This window comes from Hemiscyllium ocellatum, chromosome 1 (assembly GCF_020745735.1).
Source record: "Hemiscyllium ocellatum isolate sHemOce1 chromosome 1, sHemOce1.pat.X.cur, whole genome shotgun sequence".
Lineage (NCBI taxonomy): Eukaryota > Metazoa > Chordata > Chondrichthyes > Orectolobiformes > Hemiscylliidae > Hemiscyllium > Hemiscyllium ocellatum.
Window position 1 is genome coordinate 43797971 of NC_083401.1, and position 21495 is coordinate 43819465.

The 21495-nt window shown below is 40.7% G+C and overlaps 1 protein-coding gene across 1 annotated transcript in view; it reads left to right on the plus strand.

Moving 5' to 3' along the window:
• Positions 1-21495, plus strand: part of dcc (DCC netrin 1 receptor) — a 990886-nt gene that overhangs the window by 871425 nt on the left and 97966 nt on the right. Inside the window, exons 21-22 of the mRNA XM_060825544.1 lie at positions 11396-11428; positions 18089-18160. Coding sequence (XP_060681527.1) covers positions 11396-11428; positions 18089-18160 — 105 coding nt within the window. The remainder of the gene's footprint in view (positions 1-11395; positions 11429-18088; positions 18161-21495) is intronic.

Sequence of the window (21495 nt, forward strand, 5' to 3'; positions counted from 1 at the left end):
TGACTTAAAAAAGCACATACTAGCCAGTAATTTAGAAGTCTAAGAACAAGGCAGTGTATTATCTTCCATCCTCCTTCATCCTAAGTCTGTTTAAGATCCTGCTACCATTGTTAGTGTTGTAATGAGAGTTGCAATTTCTGTGAGATTGAAAAGACCAAGGAAAAATGGAGACTAAAGAAGTTATTTTGTTATTAGCTTCTTGTCTTAAATCTATCTATATAAATAATATGTTTTCAATGTGCTTTCCATTCTTGCCTGAAATTCTACTGAATTCACAATAAGAGATCTGATGCAGAATAATGAAAAAAATCAGAAGCCATGCAAATTTATTAGAATTGGACTACAAGAATAAAGAAGCTGTGCTATTTACTAAATAGGCCAGTTGTCTCTGAGTCACCACCTAGCAGTTCTGTGGTCTTTGTCACATGGCTTTTAATGAATTCAGAATCACATCATTCCAACCTGTCTTGTAATTAAGGAGAGCAAAACACTCAGCATTAATGATATGTTTCATTATGTTAATGTTAGCTTTGAACCAGTCAGTATTTTGCTGTTCTTACTTCCCATACAGTGAGAGTGCTGAATTGTAGATTATTTCTTGAAGTTCTAGTTATCTAGAATATTCAGAATGCTGGAAGCATGTATGAAGGGATCAAAAGTGGAACATGTGAGTAAGCAAATAAAGTGACTTAATTAAAAACAAAGGCAGGAAGTTTCTCCCTGACTGAGATAAATTTGAGTAGACCACTACCCTAAGTAGTTCTCACCATTTGTCTGGATGGGTCCAACTGCAACAGCACTCCTGAAGCTTGACACCATCCAGGACAAAGCAGCCCACTTGATTGGCACCACATCCGCAAATATCTACTTCTTCCACCACCGACGCTCTGCAGCAGCAGTGTGTACGATCTACAAGGTGCACTGCAGACATTCACCAAAGATCCTTAGACAGCACCTTCCAAACCCATGACCACTGCCATCTAAAAACGCAAGGACACCAGATGCATGGAAACACCACCACCTGCAAGTTCCCCTCAATCCACTCCTGAGTTGGAAATATATCACTGTTCCTTCACTATCACTACATCAAAACCCTGGAATTCCCTCCCTAAGGGTATTGTGGGTTCACCTACTACACATAGACTGCAAAGGTTCAAGTAGACAGCTCACCACCACTTCTCAAGGGCAACAAGGGATGGGCAATAAATGCTGGCCAGCCAGCTCTATCCACAGCCCAATAAGTGAATTTTTTTTTCAAGTCTACTCAAGAAGTCTCCTTACATACTAGAACTGACAGAAAGCTGTTCAGTATTGTTCATCTGAAATCTGAATCAAAGCACATCAAGTTTGTGAATGGGAGATCAGGCCTCACAAATTTGTTAGAGTTCTTTGATGAAGCGACCAGGAAGGTTGATGAGGGAAAGGCAGTAGACATAGTCTATATAGATTTCAGTAAGGCCTTTGATAAGGTTCCACATGGTAGGTTGCTCTGGAAGGTTAGATCGCGTGGGATCTGGCAAATTGGATGCATGATTGGCTTGATGGTAGGGAGCAGAGGGTAATAGGGGAATTTGCTTGTCAGACTGGAGGTCTGTGACTAGTGAAATGCCTCAGGAGTTGATGCTAGCCCCATTTGTGTTTGTTTTCTACGTCAATGACTTGGATGAGAATGTCCAAGGCATAATTAGCAGGTTGCAGATGACCCTAAAATAGGAGGTATCATGGACAGTGAGGATGGTTATCAGAAATTGCAGTAGGACCTTGATGAGTTGTGGAAGTGGACGGAGAAATGGCAAATAGATTTTAATATAGATAAGTGTGAGATCTTGCATTTTGGAAAGTCAAATCAAGACAGATGTTTCATGGTGAATGGTAGGGCTTTAAGGAGTGTAGTGGAACAGCAGAATCTTGGAGTCCAGGTTGACAGTTCTCTGAAAGTGGAGTCACAGGTAGACTAGGTAGTGAAGAAGGCTTTTGGCACACTGGCCTTCATCAGTTAGGGCATTGAGTATAGAACTTGGGAGGTTATGTTGCAGTAATACAGGATGTTTGTGAGCCCGCACTTGGTCACCTTGCTATTGGAAGGATGTTATCTGGAAAGAGTGCAGAAGAAATTTACAAGGATGTTGCCTGGACTCAATGCTCTGAATTATAAGGAGAGGTTGGACAAGCTAGGACTTTTTTCTTTAGAGCATAAGAAACTGAGAGGGGTAGTGGGGGGGAGCTGGGTGGGGTGGGTGGGAGTGGAGATGACCTTATAAAGGTATATATGATTTTGGGAGGCATGGATAAGGTGAATGCACTCAGTCTTTTTCCTAAGGGTGGGGAAATGGAGGATGAGAGGGTATCAGTTTAAGGTTAGAGGGGAAAGAATAAAAAGGAACCTGATGGGCAACTTTTTAACACTGAGGATGGTACACATATGGAATGAGCTACCAGCAGAAGTGGTTGAGCTTTTACATTTACAACATTTAAAAGTCATTTGCATAAATGCGTGAATAGGAAAAGATTAGGAGGATATGGGCCAAGTGCAGGCAAATAGTGGGAAAGAACATTTTGGTTAGCATGGACCAGTTTGGGCCAACTTTGTGTTGTAGGACCGTGTGACTCTATGACTCTAAGTCCTCATCAGAACTTTATGCTGATGACATTGCATTGACATTCCATACTGAAACCTGTAAAGAGTTTGGTTTAATCATCATCAATTGGAAGAAAAATATCATGGTCCAGAGTGTGGCAATGCCACCATCTATCAGCATTGATAATGTGATGCTATTGATAGCTTCATATAATTTGAGGTCTTTAATCATGGACAATCCTATGATTTGGTGCTGAAATCAATACATAATTGCAAAACCTGTCACTGTTAAGTCCATGCTGAGTAAGAGAATGTGGTACAGCAACAATTCAAACAGAAAGTGCTAGAAAGCTCATCGTGTCTGGGACGATCTGTGGAATGCTGCCAGACCTATTGAATTATTCCAGCAGTTTCTATTTTTATTTCAGATCTCAAGCATTTGCAGTAGTTTGTTTTATTTTAATGGAACAGAAACCTGATCAGGAATATCTACAAATTGCCTAAGCCTACATCCTTGGTACACCACTCGACAATGGCGAGACCTGAATAACACCTGCCAAGCAGGAAAGAAGGCGGAACAGTTTCTACCTTTGTCATTTCACACGTATTCTTAGAATTATTTGACAGGACATGGCCACAAACTCAGAGGTCTTGAAGTATGCTAATTCAATCAGCATGCATGCATTGCTAAGCCAATAATGTCCATGCTGGCTCAGCCACGTTCAAGCCCAGTGACCTTCTTTTATAGATCAGGAGTCACAACCTCCTGATATTCCATAACCTTGTTAAACAAACACTTGCAAGTGAGATTTGAGGTTGATGGACATTGGCACTGAGAATCTGGAGACAATTGCTAATGGCCTTGACCTCTGGAGGCTGTTTGGAAGAGCATTGGAATTGGTGAGCAGAAATAGAAAGCTCAGCTGACTGAAAAGAGAGCCCAGGGAAAACAGAGGCTGGCAGATTATGCACCTCCTCAGCCTAATGTCCTCCTCTGCATCAAATGTGACAGTGATTGCCATGTTCCCGTACCACGCCAGGCGATGCTTCACATAAAGCTGACCATAGCAGAACCTTACAAAACAGAAGGTTGCCATTGTTCATCTGGAGTAATGTGTACAATTTTCATTGAATGATTGAAATATCTTAGAGAAACGGCAATGAAATTTGTTTCTGGGATGAGGGGATTGTGTACTATGGAGAGGATGAGTAGAATTGTTCTTTATTCCTTAAATTTTAGAAGAATGGAAGGAAGATGAGCTATTTGTGTTGGGATTAACAGGATATACAAATTAAGAATTTTTTTCTCCTTCCTCATGAATATAGAATATGGAGAAATTGTTGACGCAGTCTCAGAAAGGGTTTTGTCATTGGTACTGAGAGAAAGGGAAATCTCTTCACTTAATGGTTTGTAAACCTCTGGAATTCTTCACCTTCAAGAACTATCAATGCTCAGATGTTGAGAATGTTCAAAACAATAGATCTTTTGGGTATTAAGGGAATTAAGAAGTGTGGAGACATTACAGAGAAGTACAGTTGCGATAGAAAATCAGCCATGATACTGGCGTATGACGTAGCAGCCTCAAAGGGCCAAGGTGCCCATAATTGCTGCTTATTCTAATGATTTCATATTTTTGATTTTACTCAAATTTCTTTGAGTGTTCTCCAATAAGTGATTGATGGAAATTCTGAAAAAAAATAGTAAAGTGATAAAGATGACATTTACCTAAAGTGCTTCCACTGTCTTCCACCATGATTACTTGTTGAAAGGGGAGCTGGTAGAGGTGTATAAGATGATGAGGGGTAGAGTTAAGGTGGATAGCAAAACACTTTTTTCCATTAGTGGAGGGGGTCAATAGTGAGCATGGATTTAAGTTAACATGTCGAAGGCTGACAGGAAAATTGAGGAAATACATTTTCATCCAGGAGGTAGTATGTGTCTGGAGCTCACTTAGTGTACAAGAAGGTTCCTATTTGTCTACCTTTCAATCTGGAAGCTTGTCTATAACCAAGAAGTAGAATACTTTCATTCATTAATTCAAGAGAAATATGTACTATCCTTCACTTACTGATGCCAATATTTTTGTAAATGGATCGGCTTTCAACTCAGTAAAAACCTATGGGGAGCTTAGAAACATCCTGTCATGACAATCTGTGAATTGTACAAAGTACGCAAGGGAGATGGCAGGTGTGCATTTAAAAATTCCATGAAATTAGGATTGGTTGTCACAGTGAGTCAGTTGTCTATCATTTATCCTCTGGGACACATGTTTAAATGCTGTTTTACCTAGTGGCCTGCATGTCTCATTTCTTTAATGCCTGCAAGTATTCTATGTCAAATGTATTTGATATTGTCTCAGTCCGGTTTGTGGTAAATGTTTGGATTACAGAAGAGATGGGCCCATTATTTAGCAGTATATTGAATTACTCAAAAACATCATAAGCATTAACTTTGATTCAGTTGAAAGTTTGTTTGTGAGGTTAGAACAGTGCAAAGAGGCATTGCTCTGCATTATGTATTTGACGTTGGCTGGAAGATATGCAAGTGTTTTAATTTGCTAACACACATTACTGTCCTCTCTTTAAAAAATGTGTATATTTTGGAAATATACTCAATTTATCTGCGTTTTCAAATGAAATGGTGCAAATGACCTGATTACTGGTCCTATTGTTACTTTATGATGAATTTCCAATTTCCAGCCCAGAACCAGTTGGGACTTGACTCAATACAATCTGATCTGAGGATGAAAATGTAGCAAACTTGCCCTAACCAAACTTGATCATCCTGTCTTTTCCTTGCCTTTTGTTTTTTGTGTGTGTTTTTTCCCCTATATAACAGTTTCATAGAATCATTTACAGCATGGAAGGAAGCCTTTGGCCCATAATATCTGCACTGGTCAACAAAGATCTGATCAGAGTCATCCCATTCTTGACTCACAGCCTTGGAGCAACACAAGTGAATATTTCAATACTACTGAGAAGTTACACAACGTTCTGACTTAACTACCCTACGTAGTAAGAGTAGTTAACTACCCTAAGTACGCTCCAGACTCCTACTACCTCCTGGATGAAAACGTATTTCCTCAATTTTCCTGTCAGCCTTTGACATGTTAACATAAATCCATGCTCACTATTGACCCCTCCACTAATGGAAAAAAGTGTTTTGCTATCTACCTTAACTCTACCCCTCATCATCTTATACACCTCTACCAGCTCCCCTTTCAACAAGAAAAACTAGCCAAGCCTATCTAATCTTTCCTCATAGCTCTGACCCTTTTGTAGCCCAGGCAGCATCCTGGTAAATCTCCTCTACACCTCCTCTTGTGCAATCCTATCCTTCTTATGATCTGGTGATCGGAACCACATGTAAATATCTGAGTTGTGGCTTAACCAAAGTTCTGTATAATTCCACCATAATCTCCCAACTTTTATCATCTATATGTTGGCTAATTAAGGCAAATAACCTATGTGTTTTTTTTTAAACTACCTTATCTTCCTGCCTTGCTCCCTCAGGGATCTAATGCCTCTGATTTTCAGTACTTTCCCTTGCCTTGTTAGATTTGCCCAAGTGCACTGCGTCAGAAAATTCTGGGTTGAGTTCCATTTCTGCTCAGCTCTGCTCAACTTCCAGTCCGTTGAAATTTTCTTGCAGTTTATGGCCAGCCTCCTAAATCCCTGTCTCTCCAAATACAGATATATTGTATCCATAGGAGATTAGGAGGTTTGTGAGCAAAATTAGGGCACATGGTATTGGGGAAAAAATACTGACTTGGATTGAAAATTGGCTGGCTGACAGGAAACAAAGAGTAGTGATAAATGGGTCCTTTTTGAATGGCAGGTCTGGTGCTGGGACTGCAGCTGTTTACAGTATAAATGAATGGTTGAGATGAAGACATTAAAAGTAATATTAGCAAATTTGCTGATGACACAAAGTTGGGTGACAGGATGAAATGTGAGGAGGATGTTATGAGAATACAGGGTGACTTGGACAGGCTAGGTGAATGGATGGATGCATGGCAGATGCAGTTTAATGTGGATAAATGTGTGGTTATTCACTTTGCTGGCAAGAACAGGAAGCAGATTACTATCTAATTGGAGTCAAGTTAGGTAAAGGGGAAGTAGAACGAGATCTAAGTGTTCTTGTACATTAGTCAATGAAAGCAAGTATGCAGGTACAGCAGACAGTGAAGAAAGCTAATGGCATGCTGGCCTTGATAACAAGAGGAATTGAGTATAGGAGAAAAGAGATCCTTCTGCAGCTATACAGGACCCTGGTGAGACCACACCTGGAATATTGTATGCAGTTTTGGTCTCCAAATTTGAGGAAGGACATTCTGGCTATTGAGGGAGTGCAACGTAGGTTCACGAGATAAATTCCCAGAATGGGGGGACTATGCTCTGTTGAAAGATTGGAGCGACTGGGCTTGTATACACTTAGGTTTAGAAGGATGAGATGGGATCTAATTGAGATGTATAAGATTATTAAAGGATTGGACACTCTGGAGGCAGGAAGCATGTTTCCGCTGATGGGTGAGTCCAAAACCAGAGGGTACAGTTTAAAAATATAAGGGGTAGGCCCCTTAGAATAGACTTCTTCACCCAGGGAGTGGTGGATATATGAAAGCTCTGCCCCAGAAGGCAGTGAAGGCCAAGTCTCTGGATACTTTCAAGAAAGAGATGGATAAAGCCCTTAAAGATAGTGGAATCAAGGGTTATGGGGATAAGGCAGCAACAGGAAACTTGTTGTGGATGATGAATGGTGGTGCTGGCCCGAAGGGCCAAATGGCCTACTCCTGCACCTATTGTCTATTGTCTATTATCCCTTAAGAAAAAATGAATTAATTCTCATAATTTACCCAGCACTGACGTTAGACTGACTGGCCTGCAATTTCCTGGTCCATCCCTTCCTCCAATCCTCTGGCAGCTCACCTATGGTCAGAACGTGTTTGAAAATTACTGCTAGGACCCATGATATTTCTATCCTTCCCTCAACAAATATATCTCATCAGGGCCTATAGATTTATCCACTTTAAAGGTTGCAAAACCCATTCATACCTCCTCTCTTTCTTTCTCTTTCTCTCCCTTTCTGTGTTAACTTTGTCAAATGTTTCACAGTGCTGCAGTTTGATGTCTACACCTGCATTGTCCTTTTCACTGTGAAGGCTGACACATGGTATTGTTATGGACTAGGCCAGACAACTCAAAACATTCTTAAACAGGCAGACCTAAACCTAACTTTGCAAATTGTTTCGATAAGTGTACAGTGAAAATTACCAGGAGTGAGATAGCTAGGTTAATTACTAGATTTTTAAAACAGACAAAAAAATTATTCACAAAATTACACAATGAAACACAAAGAATAGAATAAAGATAGAACAAACCTATCCAGCTAGACTTGATTATGCTGTTGAGAATACACACAACAGTCCGAATAAGCAAACTCCCTTTAAAACCCAGTATAACTGGAACACATGCTTACAGGTTGAAGGTGAAGGACAAAAGAGAGAGAGAATTTCCACACAGCTCCCTATTGAACTTCCCAGTTCAAACTGAACTAAAACTGAGAGCTGACCACTCCCCTCTCTTTATACAGTTTTGACTCAGTTTTAGTTGTGAAGTAGCTGCTCCCAGTCAACTTGGGACGATCTTAATAAAATTAGCCTCTCTTTAGTTTCGAACTTTATTTCCAGGCCCACACTTTTCCCTTTTCCTTTATGTAACTGAGTTTTGGTCACGATCTCCAAAATGTTCCTCTACTGATACACTTCTACCAGCCCAGTCTTATTAGGTGCAGAACTACTCCTCCCTCATTGGGCTTTCCACGTACCAGCCGAAAAAGTTCTCCTGGATGTAATTTAAGAATTTTATGCCCTCCCTACCTTGCATACTAAAACAATTCCAGGTCATATTTCGGTAGTTAAAGTGTGCTACTCCAGGTCATTCTGCTATAACATGCATTTAGTCGGCAAGAATTGGCTATAACGTGATTGATGAATTGTGTATGTTGTTTGGATAATGCAAACTTTCTAATGAACAGGTAAAGCTATTTGCTATTAGCGATCTTCTACAGCGCAATGTTCTATGCATGAGGGTGCACAACTGTTGCATTATAGCAGAATGACCCACCCTGTTCCATTCCCCTCTCTATCTTGTCTGAATCTCCTCTAATCAGAATGTTGAGCTGCCAATCTTCCCCATTTTTCATAGAATCTTACAGCATGGAAACAGACCCTTCGGTCCGACTAGTCTAGATCAAATGTAATACCAAACTAAACTAGTCCCTCTTGCCTGCACTTTATCAGTCAAAATTTGGTCATAGCTATAATACCATATTCCCACATGCCAGTCAGTGCCCCAGCTCATCTATCTTATTCCTCAGACAAGACCACTTCCCTCCATGCTTTTGTGCATGCTCACACTTTGATTCTGTTGAAGCAGCTCCACTGACAGTTGTTTGTTTCTGGGATGTCTCCTCACTCACTGCCACTTTTAACCTGCTTACAAGTCCCAGAGTGCTCCAGTATCATCAGTCACTCTACTTCTTGGAACCACTCTGCACTTTATGACCTTTTTAACCTAACTGATGCTGTTCCTGAGCCCCACTCTGGTCCACCAGTGGTTTGTCTGCCTCTCTGCGTGTATTCCCTCCTCACCCTCCCCTCTCAGTGACACTGCTGCCTGTCACAGGTTCCCCTCTCAGTGATACTGACTGCCTGTCACCGGATCCCCTCCTCACCCTCTCCTCTCAGTGACACTGACTGCTTGTCACAGGTTCCCCTCTCAGTGATACTGACTGCCTGTCACCGGATCCCCTCCTCACCCTCTTCTCTCAGTGACACTGACTGCTTGTCACAGGTTCCCCTCTCAGTGATACTGACTGCCTGTCACAGGCTCCCCTCCTCACCCTCCCCTCTCAGTGACATTTATTGCCTTTCACAGGCTCCCCTCCTCACCCTCCCCTCTCAGTGACACTGACTGCCTGTCACAGGCTCCCCTCTCAGTGACACTGACTGCCTGTCACAGGCTTCCCTCTCAGTGACACTGATTGCCTGACACATGGTGCCCACCTCACTCTTCCTCAGTCTCCTTTTGTGGTAATTTCTATCAGTTAGGAGCTATCTAGTGAGTTGGTGCCATCAACACTGCTGTGAAGCAGATAGAACTGAATAGAGAGCTTTACAGATGGAGCTGACTGAGTGGGGGCAGTTGATCTTGAATATCTCTTAAAACTGGTATACGAAGGTGATGTTTCATAGAATTCCTTCAGCGTGGAAGCAGGCCATTTGGCCCATCGAGTCCACACTGATTCTCCAAAGAGCATCAGACCTCACCATTTCCCATGGCCAACCTCATCTTGCCTGCACACTGAGGGCAATTTAGCATGGCCAATCAACACATAGTCTTTAGACTGTGGGAGAAAACCAGAGCACCCAGTGGAAACTCATTCAGACACAGTTGTTTTGAACTCAGAGTCCAATACTTTGTCTCTAAATTACTCCATCTAATACTCAGAGAAGCTAATATTTAAAATCAAATTTCATGGATTCATTAGCAGAGACATGCCACACAAGATAGTTAGCAGCAAATTTGTTTCTGAGAATCAGCTGAAATATTGGACATGAATTTTGAACATTACTTTTTTGATTGAGGTAATTATAATCCACAAGTATGCTTTACTAGTTTGACACATGGAAAGGTAAATACTTAGAAGGTCCCAGCATTTAAAGAAGTGGTTATAGAACATAGAGCATAGAACATAGAACAGTACAGCACAGAACAGGCCCTTCAGCCCACGATGTTGTGCTGACCATTGATCCTCATGTAAGGTAAACCTAATGTATGAACGCTCAAATTTCTGTGACCATATGCATGTCCAGCAGTCTCTTCAATATCCCCAAAGACCTTGCTTCCACAACTGCTGCTGGCAATGCATTCCATGTTCTCACAACTCTCTGTGTAAAGAACCCGCCTCTGACATCCCCTCTATACTTTCCTCCAACCAGCTTAAAACTATGACCCCTCGTGTTAACAACTTCTGCCCTGGGAAAAAGTCTCTGGCTGTCAAATCTATCTATGCCTCTCATTATCTTGTACACCTTGCATACTTTGCCATAATGGTCCTCAACCACTGACATAACACAGCTCATAAAACATTGAGTGAACTATTTTTAGATCACATGGACAGGGTGAAGCAGTGATATAGATGTCAATGATTATCGCAAAAATCAACATGTATCAAATTACTTTGTGCATTGTCAAGAGGGAATTACATAGAACTTTACAAGACAGAAATGGGTTAATCAAAAAATAGGCCTCATCCAGTGTTTCCACTCCACCCAATCCTCCTTCCTTCTTCCACCTCACTTCATCTCATCCTATCAACTTGTCCTTCCATTGCTTTCATCATCTTGTTCTTAGTTAACTCTGCTTAAATGTGTCAGCTTCCATCTAAATGCAGACAGAATGTGTTGAATTTGACTTTGAAACTTCTGGCATAACAAAAGTTGCTTTGCAGGTCCACTTTTGAAACTGGATTGAGTTGATCCATTTTTTGAAAAATCTTATCTAATGATACAGTAATTTTAAAATCCACAGCCTTCATGGAGGTCCCTCATGAGCTAGGTGATAAATATTTTCCATAACTTGATGCAGTTCTTTTTACTTATGTATCAGTGAAATGAAAAGTAAAGATGCATTTAATCCAGTCAGTCAGTGTGATGAACTTGTGCTACATCGGTTTTTCAAACTTCAGTCAGTTCCACATGCAAGTCTCTCCTGGAAGCTGTCAGTATCTAATAGTATTGTCTTTTCTTACAGTTGAACACCCTGACAAAATGGCTAATGACCAAGGTACAGTAGCACCACACTGTCAACTTTTCAGATCAAATCAGAGATGTGCAATATGAATAACATTTGGTGCCATTTTATAATGCAATGATCCTTCAGGGTCATATGCAGAAAGGAATTACTGCTCGCGTGGTAATTAATCTCATTAATGAAGTGCCACTGAGCCGAAGCGTGTGCTTAATGAGTTAGAAGTAGACTTCCTCAGACGAGAATTGTTTTGTCTTTCTAGTCAGACAGATCAAGTGAATTGATTTCAGTTCATTCCTTTTACATGAGATTCTAATTTCTATGAATAATCATTTAATTACCCAGTGCATTTGTTCGACACATGAAGGGGCCACGTTTTGGCTGTTATGAATCCAATGCTTCTTTCTTTTCTCTATCTCTAAGCAAATGCTTTGTAAGTGTTGTGCATGGAAAGCATCCATCAGATATAAAATCCTGAGTGGCTCAAACTATTCATAAACAAAGAAATAAATAATGGTCACTCAGATATTGCTGATTGCTTTATAAGTTGTGACAAATAAGAAAAGCTCCTTCTATAAGCAACTACAAACCCCCAAAATACAAGCAAAACTGCTTCTCACTCTTTTTACAAGTTGCCATCTTGGCTTTTGTGATCAAAATGATATATTAACAGTAACGTCTTGACACACCGCAATAATTATGTCACTTGGAATTTGATTCGGACTACCAGAAATGTTTCTTCCACTATCAACATCCTGAGGGTTACCATTGCTCAAACACTAAATTGGGCTAGCTATGTAAATATTGTAGTTACAAGAGCAGGTCAGAATCCTGCAATGAGTGATTCACCTTCTGACTTCTTGAAACCTGTCCACCATCTACTAAGCAAAAGCCAGGAGTGTGATGAATATGCTCCATTTTCCTGTCTGAATGAGTGCAGCTCCAATAATACTCGTAAAACTTGACACCATCCAGGACTAAGCCTGCTTGATTGGCATTCCATCTAACCCATTCAACATTCTATTCCCTCACCACCAATGCACAGTGGCAGCACTGCAGTAACTCACCATCACCCCTTCGACAGCAGTTTTCAAATTGGTAATCCCTGCCTCCCAGAAGCACACGTGCAGCAGGAACATTGGATCTCCATCTCTTAGGAAACCTGGTTGGCATGGATGAGTCAGGTCAAGGGGTCTGTTTCTATTACTCTATTAGCTGCACGTTTTCCCCCAGGTCACACATCATCCTGACTTAGAACCATCTCACCATTCCTTCACTATTGCTGGTTCAAAATCCTGGAACTCCTTTCCAAAAGTGCTGTGGATGTACCGACACCACATTGGACTACAGTGTAACAAAAAGGTAGGTTAGCATCACTTCTCAAGCCAGCCAATGACACCTGCATCCCATGAGTGAATAAAAAGAATGATACAGGCCTGGAGTTTAGATTAGATTAGATTCCCTACAGTATGGAAACAGGCCCTTCGGCCCAACAAGTCCACACTGACCCTCCAAAGAGCAACCCACTTAGACCCATTCCCTTACCCTATATATACCCCGACTAATGCACCTAACACTATGGCCAATTCACCTGACCTGCACATCTTTGGATTGTGGCAGGAAACCGGAGCACCCAGAGGAAACCCACGCAGACACGGGGACAATGTGCAATCTTCACACAGACAGTCGCCCGAGTCGTGAGGCGCCCAAGTTCTGGGTCATGAGCCAAGTGACACATCACCACAGTATCATATCTCCAAACATGGAAGCTTAACCTTAAAACAGACAACCTTTTTTTTTAAAAAATGCATTCGACTTGAGCAAGAGCCACTATCAGAACAGATTACATTCATTCTGTGCATCTCTAATTTTGGTGGATTCAAACTGACAGGATGTATATTCTGAAATCAGGAGGGATGCAGGATAGGCAAAGCTAGCAAGAAGAAAAAGATGCTGTGTTTCATCTTTGGAATGTTTTGTCGTGACTGAAAGTAATTTGGCAAGTGCACAACTAGCACTGTATTTTGAGGAAATAGATGATAAAGCCTCAGCATGTTATTCTTTTGTGATGTGGAAATGATTTTGCTATTTGCAGAGGATGATATGATTTTCGTTTTGTCAGCACATCTCTTGTCCAGTTTAGTCTCAGTAAAATGTCAAAGATGCCAAATGCATAATTGACTGAAAGGGTATTTGTCAGAGGCAAACAGAGTGGAGACATACAAGGAGGAAGGTAAACAGAGGAAAGGAGAAACTTACAGAGAGATAATAGAATCATGGCAAGTGCAGCAGAGTCACAGTCATTAGATGCAGTGCATCTGTGCAAATGATTCAACTGAGTTATGTCTGTGAATCCCAATTCTCTGTTCTTTCAGCATCTCATTTCATCCTTTTAATTGGATCAGGAATTATACGAAAAAGAATTGTTAGCGAATGACTTATTGCAGAGACAGTAAAAAGAACAGCAGTATGAGATGGAAAGAAACACAATGAAGACAGAGACTAAGACAAATAAAATTAGTGCAAGAACTGTTTTTAAAATTTCTTTGCTGTAAGGAATGTCATGAGAAATTAAAAGAATGGAAAAGATGGCTTATTTTCAGATTAAGGGAACTGGGGTATAATGGTCATGTTGAGTTACTCGACTCATAACCTAAGGACCCAAGCGTACTCTGGAGAAACAAATTCATGTCTCACCTGAACAGATGGTGGAATGTAACTTCAATTTCATAATGAATCTCGAGTGAAAAGCTATCTCCATAAAAGTGACCGTGAAACTCCCACATTGTTATTGGAAGTCGTCTGATGTCCTTCAGGGAAGGAAATCTGGCCTACATATTATTCCAAATTTCCATAAAGGTTGATTAGTAGTGCCCTCTGAAGTGTCCTAGCAAACCATTGTGTTGTATGAGACTTCTGCAGAAATATTCAATAAGAATACTTCTAACCATTAACCTGGAGTCTGAAAATAATGAAGGCGCAGCCAACTCAGTCAAATTTGCAAACTTCTCATGACATTTTGAGTCTTATGCTAAAATTGAGTGACTAGTCAAGCTATAGCATACCATGGCTATATTCATTAAATCTTATAATATAACTAATATACTAAGTTTCTCTGCCATCATTGCCAGGTTTGACCCACTGATAGGACAAAATCACTTGATGAGGCTGTGCAGCAATATATATTGGGAAGGGATTTGCCCTCAACGTCCTCAAAATTGACTCATGGGATCCCATGAAGTCTCAGGGCATTAGTCAGTCATGGACAAGGAAATCTCCTGCTGATGTCTAGCTACTGCCAGCAATTCCCACTCCTCAGAACAAATAAAAAGAACTCTTCACTTGCCTGGATGAGTGCAGGAACAATAACGCACAAAATGATTAACATCAAATCAAACAAAGCAGCCTTTTTGACGAGCACACCGAAACATTTACTCTGTCCATGACTGGCACAAGTGACGCCAACAGGCTTTGTGCACAAAACACATTTCTGCACTTTGTCAAGTTTTGTTCAACAATATCTTCCAAATTTATCATTTCTACCACTAAGAAGCACAGGGGAGACTAATATTTAGGAATATCACTAACTTGCACCACTTGGAAGTTCACCATCAAGCCACACACATTAATGGTTCAAAACAATATTACCGTTCCTTCACAGTTACTGCATTTAAACCCTTATCATGCTTCTATAAAATACCAACTGTTGATCTTTGATCAGCAGTTAATTTAGTACCTGGGACTTTAATGGACTGAAATGGTTTCAAAAAGGGACTTTTTAAAGCACTGACTTAGTGCCACAAGCATTTCCTGTCCAACATAGGTTGACCATCTTTCAGGAAACCAGTCTACCCCCCCTCCCCACCCCGCCTCCATTGCACCTCACTCTTCTATTTAATTAGCAGCCTGATGAGAAACTTCACAAGTTGGAAATGAAACATGGCTGCACCCTCTAAGTTTGGAGAATCATAAACTTTAACAGATGGAATATAAATGCAAGCTGCTATTTCAAGAGGTTCTCTCTTTGACAGAGAGTTGATTGATTTTGACTGCAAACTGATCACAGGCTAGAAGAGGCTTTCTCTCAGTTCTTTAAGATGAAAAGCATCTGATGACATCTCTGACTGGAAAGCAGTGTTAAGATACTGAGACTGAAAAGATAACTGCAATAATCTCTGCTGCTGACAGTCCAATAATGAACTAATTGTGGTCTCAGTTTAAAACGTAACAACTCACGAGTACCCAAAAAGAATTCTAAACCGTATGTTCTTTAATAGCCTTCTTTTATATTGGGTAATTACCCTTCCTACCCTTGTGTGTCTGCCTGTGTGTGTGCACACACATGCTCAAGTGACAGCACAAAGGTTCAGACTTTATCCCCTTCATCTTGCCAAGAGCAGCAGTGTGGAAATTATCTACAGGATGAACAAAATAAAACCTCTGAAACTCAACTGATTGAAATCCAAGATGAAAACAATATTGACCTTGCAAGTGGAACTTCAGTATGCAGATGATAAAAGCTCTCTTGGAAAAAAGCCTTTCAGCCTTGTTTAATGCCTTCACGGATGCACACTGAAGAATTAGTCTCAGTCTCAACCTCAAGAAGGCACAAATCTTTTACCAATCTGTCCCAGGCCAAGTTCCAGTCCATTCTGACATTAAGATCAATGGAGAAATCCTCCAAAATGTGGAACATTTTCCCTACCTGGGAAGCTACCTCTCATTTAAGACTGACATCGATTGGCAATACAATGTAATATCCAATCTGCAAGCAGCACCTTTGGGCACCTAAGAATGAGAGATTTTGATGACCGTGACTTCTGTGCTGATAATAAATCCTGTGTATCAGGCAGTCAGCTTTCTGATTCTTATACATGGCTTCAAAACCTAGAGATGCCACCTCAAGACCCTTGAGAATTACCATCATTGCTTTTTAAGACAGATTCTCCATATTAGCTATGAGAACAGGCATATTAACATCAGTGCCATTAAAGCCACTAACAATAGCAGCATCAAGACTATGATCATCTGAAACCATCTCCCTTGGCCATGTGCTTAGGATGCCTGAGTTCCGATTGTCCAAGTAAATCTTCTTCACCCAGTTTAGATTAGATTAGATTACTTACAGTGTGGAAACAGGCCCTTCGGCCCAACAAGTCCACACCGACCCGCCGAAGCGCAACCCACCCATACCCCTACATTTACCCCTTACCTAACATTATGGGCAATTTAGCATGGCCAATTCACCTGACCCGCAAATCTTTGGACTGTGGGAGGAAACCGGAGCACCCGGAGGAAACCCACGCAGACACCAAGGAAGGCACTCAAGAGAAGGACAAAGGAAGTGTTTCAAAGATTCCATGAAGGCTAATCTCAAGAAATACAAAACACATGTCAAAACATGGGAGTTCCTTGTTCAGAAGAAGCCGACTTGGAGACAAGTCTTGTATGAAGGGACACAATTCTTCAAGAACCCCCGGTGTCAAGAGGAAGTACAGAAAAGGAATTGAAATAAGGAATGCCACTGATTCCAAGGCCAAGGACCAATTCTGCCTCCCAGAAATACCTGCTAAATGTGTGGTGGGCAGTGCAGCTCTGGGATCAGACTCATCAGCTACACAAGGACCCAGGGAACCCATGAGCAGTGACACAGAATTTCCTTGGTGGACAATCACACACATTAGTGAGTGATTGCCAACAGTTATATTTCTCAGAGATAGCAGGTCATAAACTTGCTGTATTCAGCACAAGAAAACATTCCAGTTGACTCCTTGCAGCTCCAGTACAAGTAAGATTGCCACATCTTATTTGGGAAAAGTTATAGGTATGTGCTAAAAAGAACTTAAACTTTTCCTGTACCTGACAAGGAGGTTGAAAAGAAGAGAGTTAATTTGCTTTTATTCACTTGGTTGTAATAACTGGGAATCTCCTTACTAACAGCACTGTCAATGTACCTCTATCCCATGGACTGCAGCGGTTCAATGAACAATGTTACTTCCATTCCTTCAAACTCATTTATGAAATGGGAACATAATTTGAAAAGTCGATATTTGTTATCCATCCTTAACCTCTTTGAACGATCATGGCAATCTGCCTTCTTAAACTGCTGCAGTCTGTATATTATCTGTTTTCAGGGAGTTGCAGGTTTTTACCCACTGACAATGAGGGTACAGCAACGTAGTTCCAAGTGAGGATGGAGTGTGGTATGGAGGGGAACGAGCTGGGTGATGATGGTGGTGTTCTCATGCATCTGATGTCCTTCTACTCTGAGTTAGAAGAGATATAGGTTTGGAAGATATTGTCAAAGGAGTCTCAGTTAGTTGTTGTGGTGCATCTCATAGCTTGTGCAAACCGGTGATGGAGAGAATGGATGTTTAAGTTGATCAATGGGGTTCCAGTCAATAGGCTGCTTTGTACTGGATGGTGTTTAGATTCACGTATGGTGTTGCAACACACACACGTTTATATTGTTAAATGATGTCCAATCACTGCAGAATTTCCCAGGTTAAAACGTGCTCTTGTAACCGCTGTACTTATTTACATGACCACAATCCCTCACACTGCCCACCTTAATTTATTTCATCCACCATTGCTTTTTGCTCAAGTTGATACTAAAGGTATCTTATCTAACGCCATTCCACCATATTGAAATCTAGCTCAGTTCCAGAGCGCTTATATATGTTCTTTGCTCAGCAGGTAGGAGTGTACATGGAGATGGAGCATTCTGGCCAGCAGACACCAACCTAATTGACAGGAGCAGCTTAAACGGTAAGTTCGTAAATCTAATATGAGATAAAACAAAATCCATTTGTTTTCTCTCACTGCCTATATCTCATTGCTCAGGTGGGCATTGATTGTGAGTAAGCCCTTCCATTAAAGAAAGATCTACAACAATCCTTTTCTTTTCTGTGTTTGTCCAGACATATACAAATGTCAATTCTAAATAATAATCAAAAGCAGGACCCCAGGATAACTGTTCCCTATTTTCTAGCCCGGACAACTGAAGTTAATTGAAACAAAATGGCTATTGGCTAATTCTGCATCACCCAGATAATCTTTGCTGCTTTTATCTTCTCAGTCATGGGAGCTGTTAAATGCAGCAAACATTCACATAATCTATTTAATTGGGCTTTAAGCAGTATTTTAAGTTAAATAAGCAATACTCAGTAATCACATGTTCTTGAATATTAAACACTGGTTCTAACGTCCTGCCATAGTCAACATGTTTTTCAATGAATTTTCATGCTCCCAGTAATTAACCTGTTATATTGCCTGAATCCCCAGTGGCAATTTAAGAAAACCATAAGGTTTTACACTGCAGGTTTACGATTTTTTTCTGTAGGTCTTCAAATTAAATGTAGTTGATGAACAGAATTGCGTCACTTCAGTTAAAACTGATGTTTGAAAGAAATTCCTGAAGGAATCGTTACAGCATTTAAACAGCTTTCCCAAGAAATTGTTCACCAGCCACTGTGACTGACCTTTACAAATTAATATTTGTGTTTTCCAGCTGTCATAACAGCTGTCAAATTCAAGCACCATGTTTTAAAAAAAAACAAGGTAAAGCTTGTTATTATTTTCCATTCTATGGTCTCTCTGTTGCTTACCTCTGTACAATACAGTAACCATAGAAAAAGGGCAAACCCACAATCTGCTTTCATGTCTGTTCCTTTGCTATTGTAAAGCCAACCTTTACACTTGAATGCCTGGCCCAGCTCTCTGATATAAGCAAGAGAAAAGCCAAATACTGTGGATTCTGGAGTTCTGAAGAAGAATCGTATTGGACTCATATTGTTTATTCTGGCATTATCTCTCTTTAGGCTTTCTTTCCACCTATCAGCTCACTCATTCCGCACCCCCACCCCCAATGATCTCATGTCTTCACATTTTCTAACTAAATCAGTTCTGAAGAAGGGTGACTGGACTCAAAGCATTAATTCTGCTTTCTCTCCATCAATGCTGCCAGACCTGACAGGTTTCTTGTTTTATGGAGTCAGAGTCATATAGTACAGAAACAGACCCTTTAGTCTTACTCACCCACACTGACTGGGCATCCCAATCTGACCTTGTCCTATTGTCAGCATTTGGCACCCATCCCTCTATTCATATATCCATTCACACACCTTTCAAGTGTTGAAATTGTGAGAAAGTGAGGACTGCAGATGCTGGAGAGTCAGAGTTGAAAAGTATAGCACTGGAAATGTACAGCAGATCAGGCAGCATCTAAGGAGCAAGGGAGTCCTTGAAGGGCTTATGCCCGAAATGCGGACTCTCCCACTGTTGTAATTGTACCTACCTTGACCACTTCCTCTGGCAGTTCTTTCCATACATGCATTATCCTCTGTGTGAAAAAGTTACCCTTCAGATCCTTTTCAAATCATTCCCCTCTCACCCTAAACCAACGCATTTAATTTTGGACTCCCCCACCTTAGGAAAAAGACCTTGGCTGTTCACCTTATCCATGCCTCTCCTGAGTTTATAAATCTCAATAAGGTCACCCCTCAGCCTCCGAAACTCCAGGAAAAGAAAGCCCCAACCTATTCAGTCTTTCTCTATAACTGAAACACCTGAGTTCCAGCAACATCCTTGTAAATTTTGTCTGCATCCTCTCTCAAGTTTAACAACATTCTTACTATAGAATGGCAATCAGAATTGTATGATGTATTCTAAAAATAGTCTCACCAATGTCCTGTACAGCCACAACATGATGTCCCAATTTCTACATTTAATGTTCCATCCAATGAAGGCAAATGTGCCAAATGCCTTCTTCACCACTCTATCTACTTGTGACTCCACTTTCAAGAAACTATTCACCTGCACCCCTAGGTCGCTTTGTTCGGTAACACTCCCCAGGGCCCTGCCATTAATTGTATGCACTGCCCTGGTTTGCCCTACCAAAATGCAACACCTCACATTTATCTAAATTAAACACCTTTTCTTTCAGATCTTCGGCATTCATGATTCTTTGTTTCAGTTCAATGAACGACAGTGTTTGTTTTTGTAAGAGGTTAAAGGAAGTTAATTTTTTTTAGTCAATGAATGTATTTTTCAAAAATAGCGCATCATAAATAGACACTTAAGGATTTTATTTAATCTCAGCATGGGTCCTGAGTTATTTTCATGTTGGATACAGGGTAAAGAGACAAAGGGTAGTGAGTGAGTTTATAAGTGGACATGTTTATCACACTAAGTTAGCATAAGGGTTGTAACAGATTCTGAGCATGGGTAGGGGGGTTAGGTTAGAATGAAGGCTATGGGACATGTCATGGGGGAGAAGATAAAAGCATGGGCAGACATAAATGAGATGTGGAAAATGTACGGGGGAGGTTATGGATTGTGAATCCAGGCTGGAGAGCTTTTTTTTTATTTGACTGCACAGAGGCAAGCCTACTGACAATCCTACCTCCCCAGTCTCTACACACTTTCTAGGGTCTCCGACAATGACTTTCATAAAGGCTGAGCCATGCTAAATTGAAAATCCCAACTTTTAGGAGTTAGTTCAAACCAAAACAGCCACAAAAGGAATTCTAAAGAAGGACCTTTTCTGACTTGAAAGGTTAACTCTGTTTTTCTCTCTCACAGATGCTGGCAGACCAGCAGAGTTTCTCTAGCATAATCTGGTTTTATCTCAGATTTCCAGAATCAGTGGTATTTTGCTCCTGTATTGCTTTTAGGACAAAGGGAGATGTTTTGCCAATCAGGGAGATGTGGATTTGTGAGCATGCAGTGAGGTACATCTAGTGGAAGTGGTGTTAGTTCAACTCAGATCCTTCTACTGAGTTTTTTTTTGTGAAGCAGAATTACATTTTTTTTAAAAAATGGGATCTGTTAGGTGAGCAACTTTTTTTTAAAGATATTTCCTTATGGGAATGTGAACATTGATATCAAAACCAGTATTTATTAACTATCCCTAACAGCCCTTAAGAAGGTGGCATTGTCTCCTTGAATAGTAGAGCATGTAACTTTTATTGTGCTGTTAGGAAGTTCCAGGATTTTGACAGAGAAGGAATAGAGAATAGGTGGGGGAAGGGGAAATGAGGAAACTGGTGAAGTCCACATTGATGCCCTGGGGTTGAAGTGTTCCAAGGCGGAAGATGAGGCGT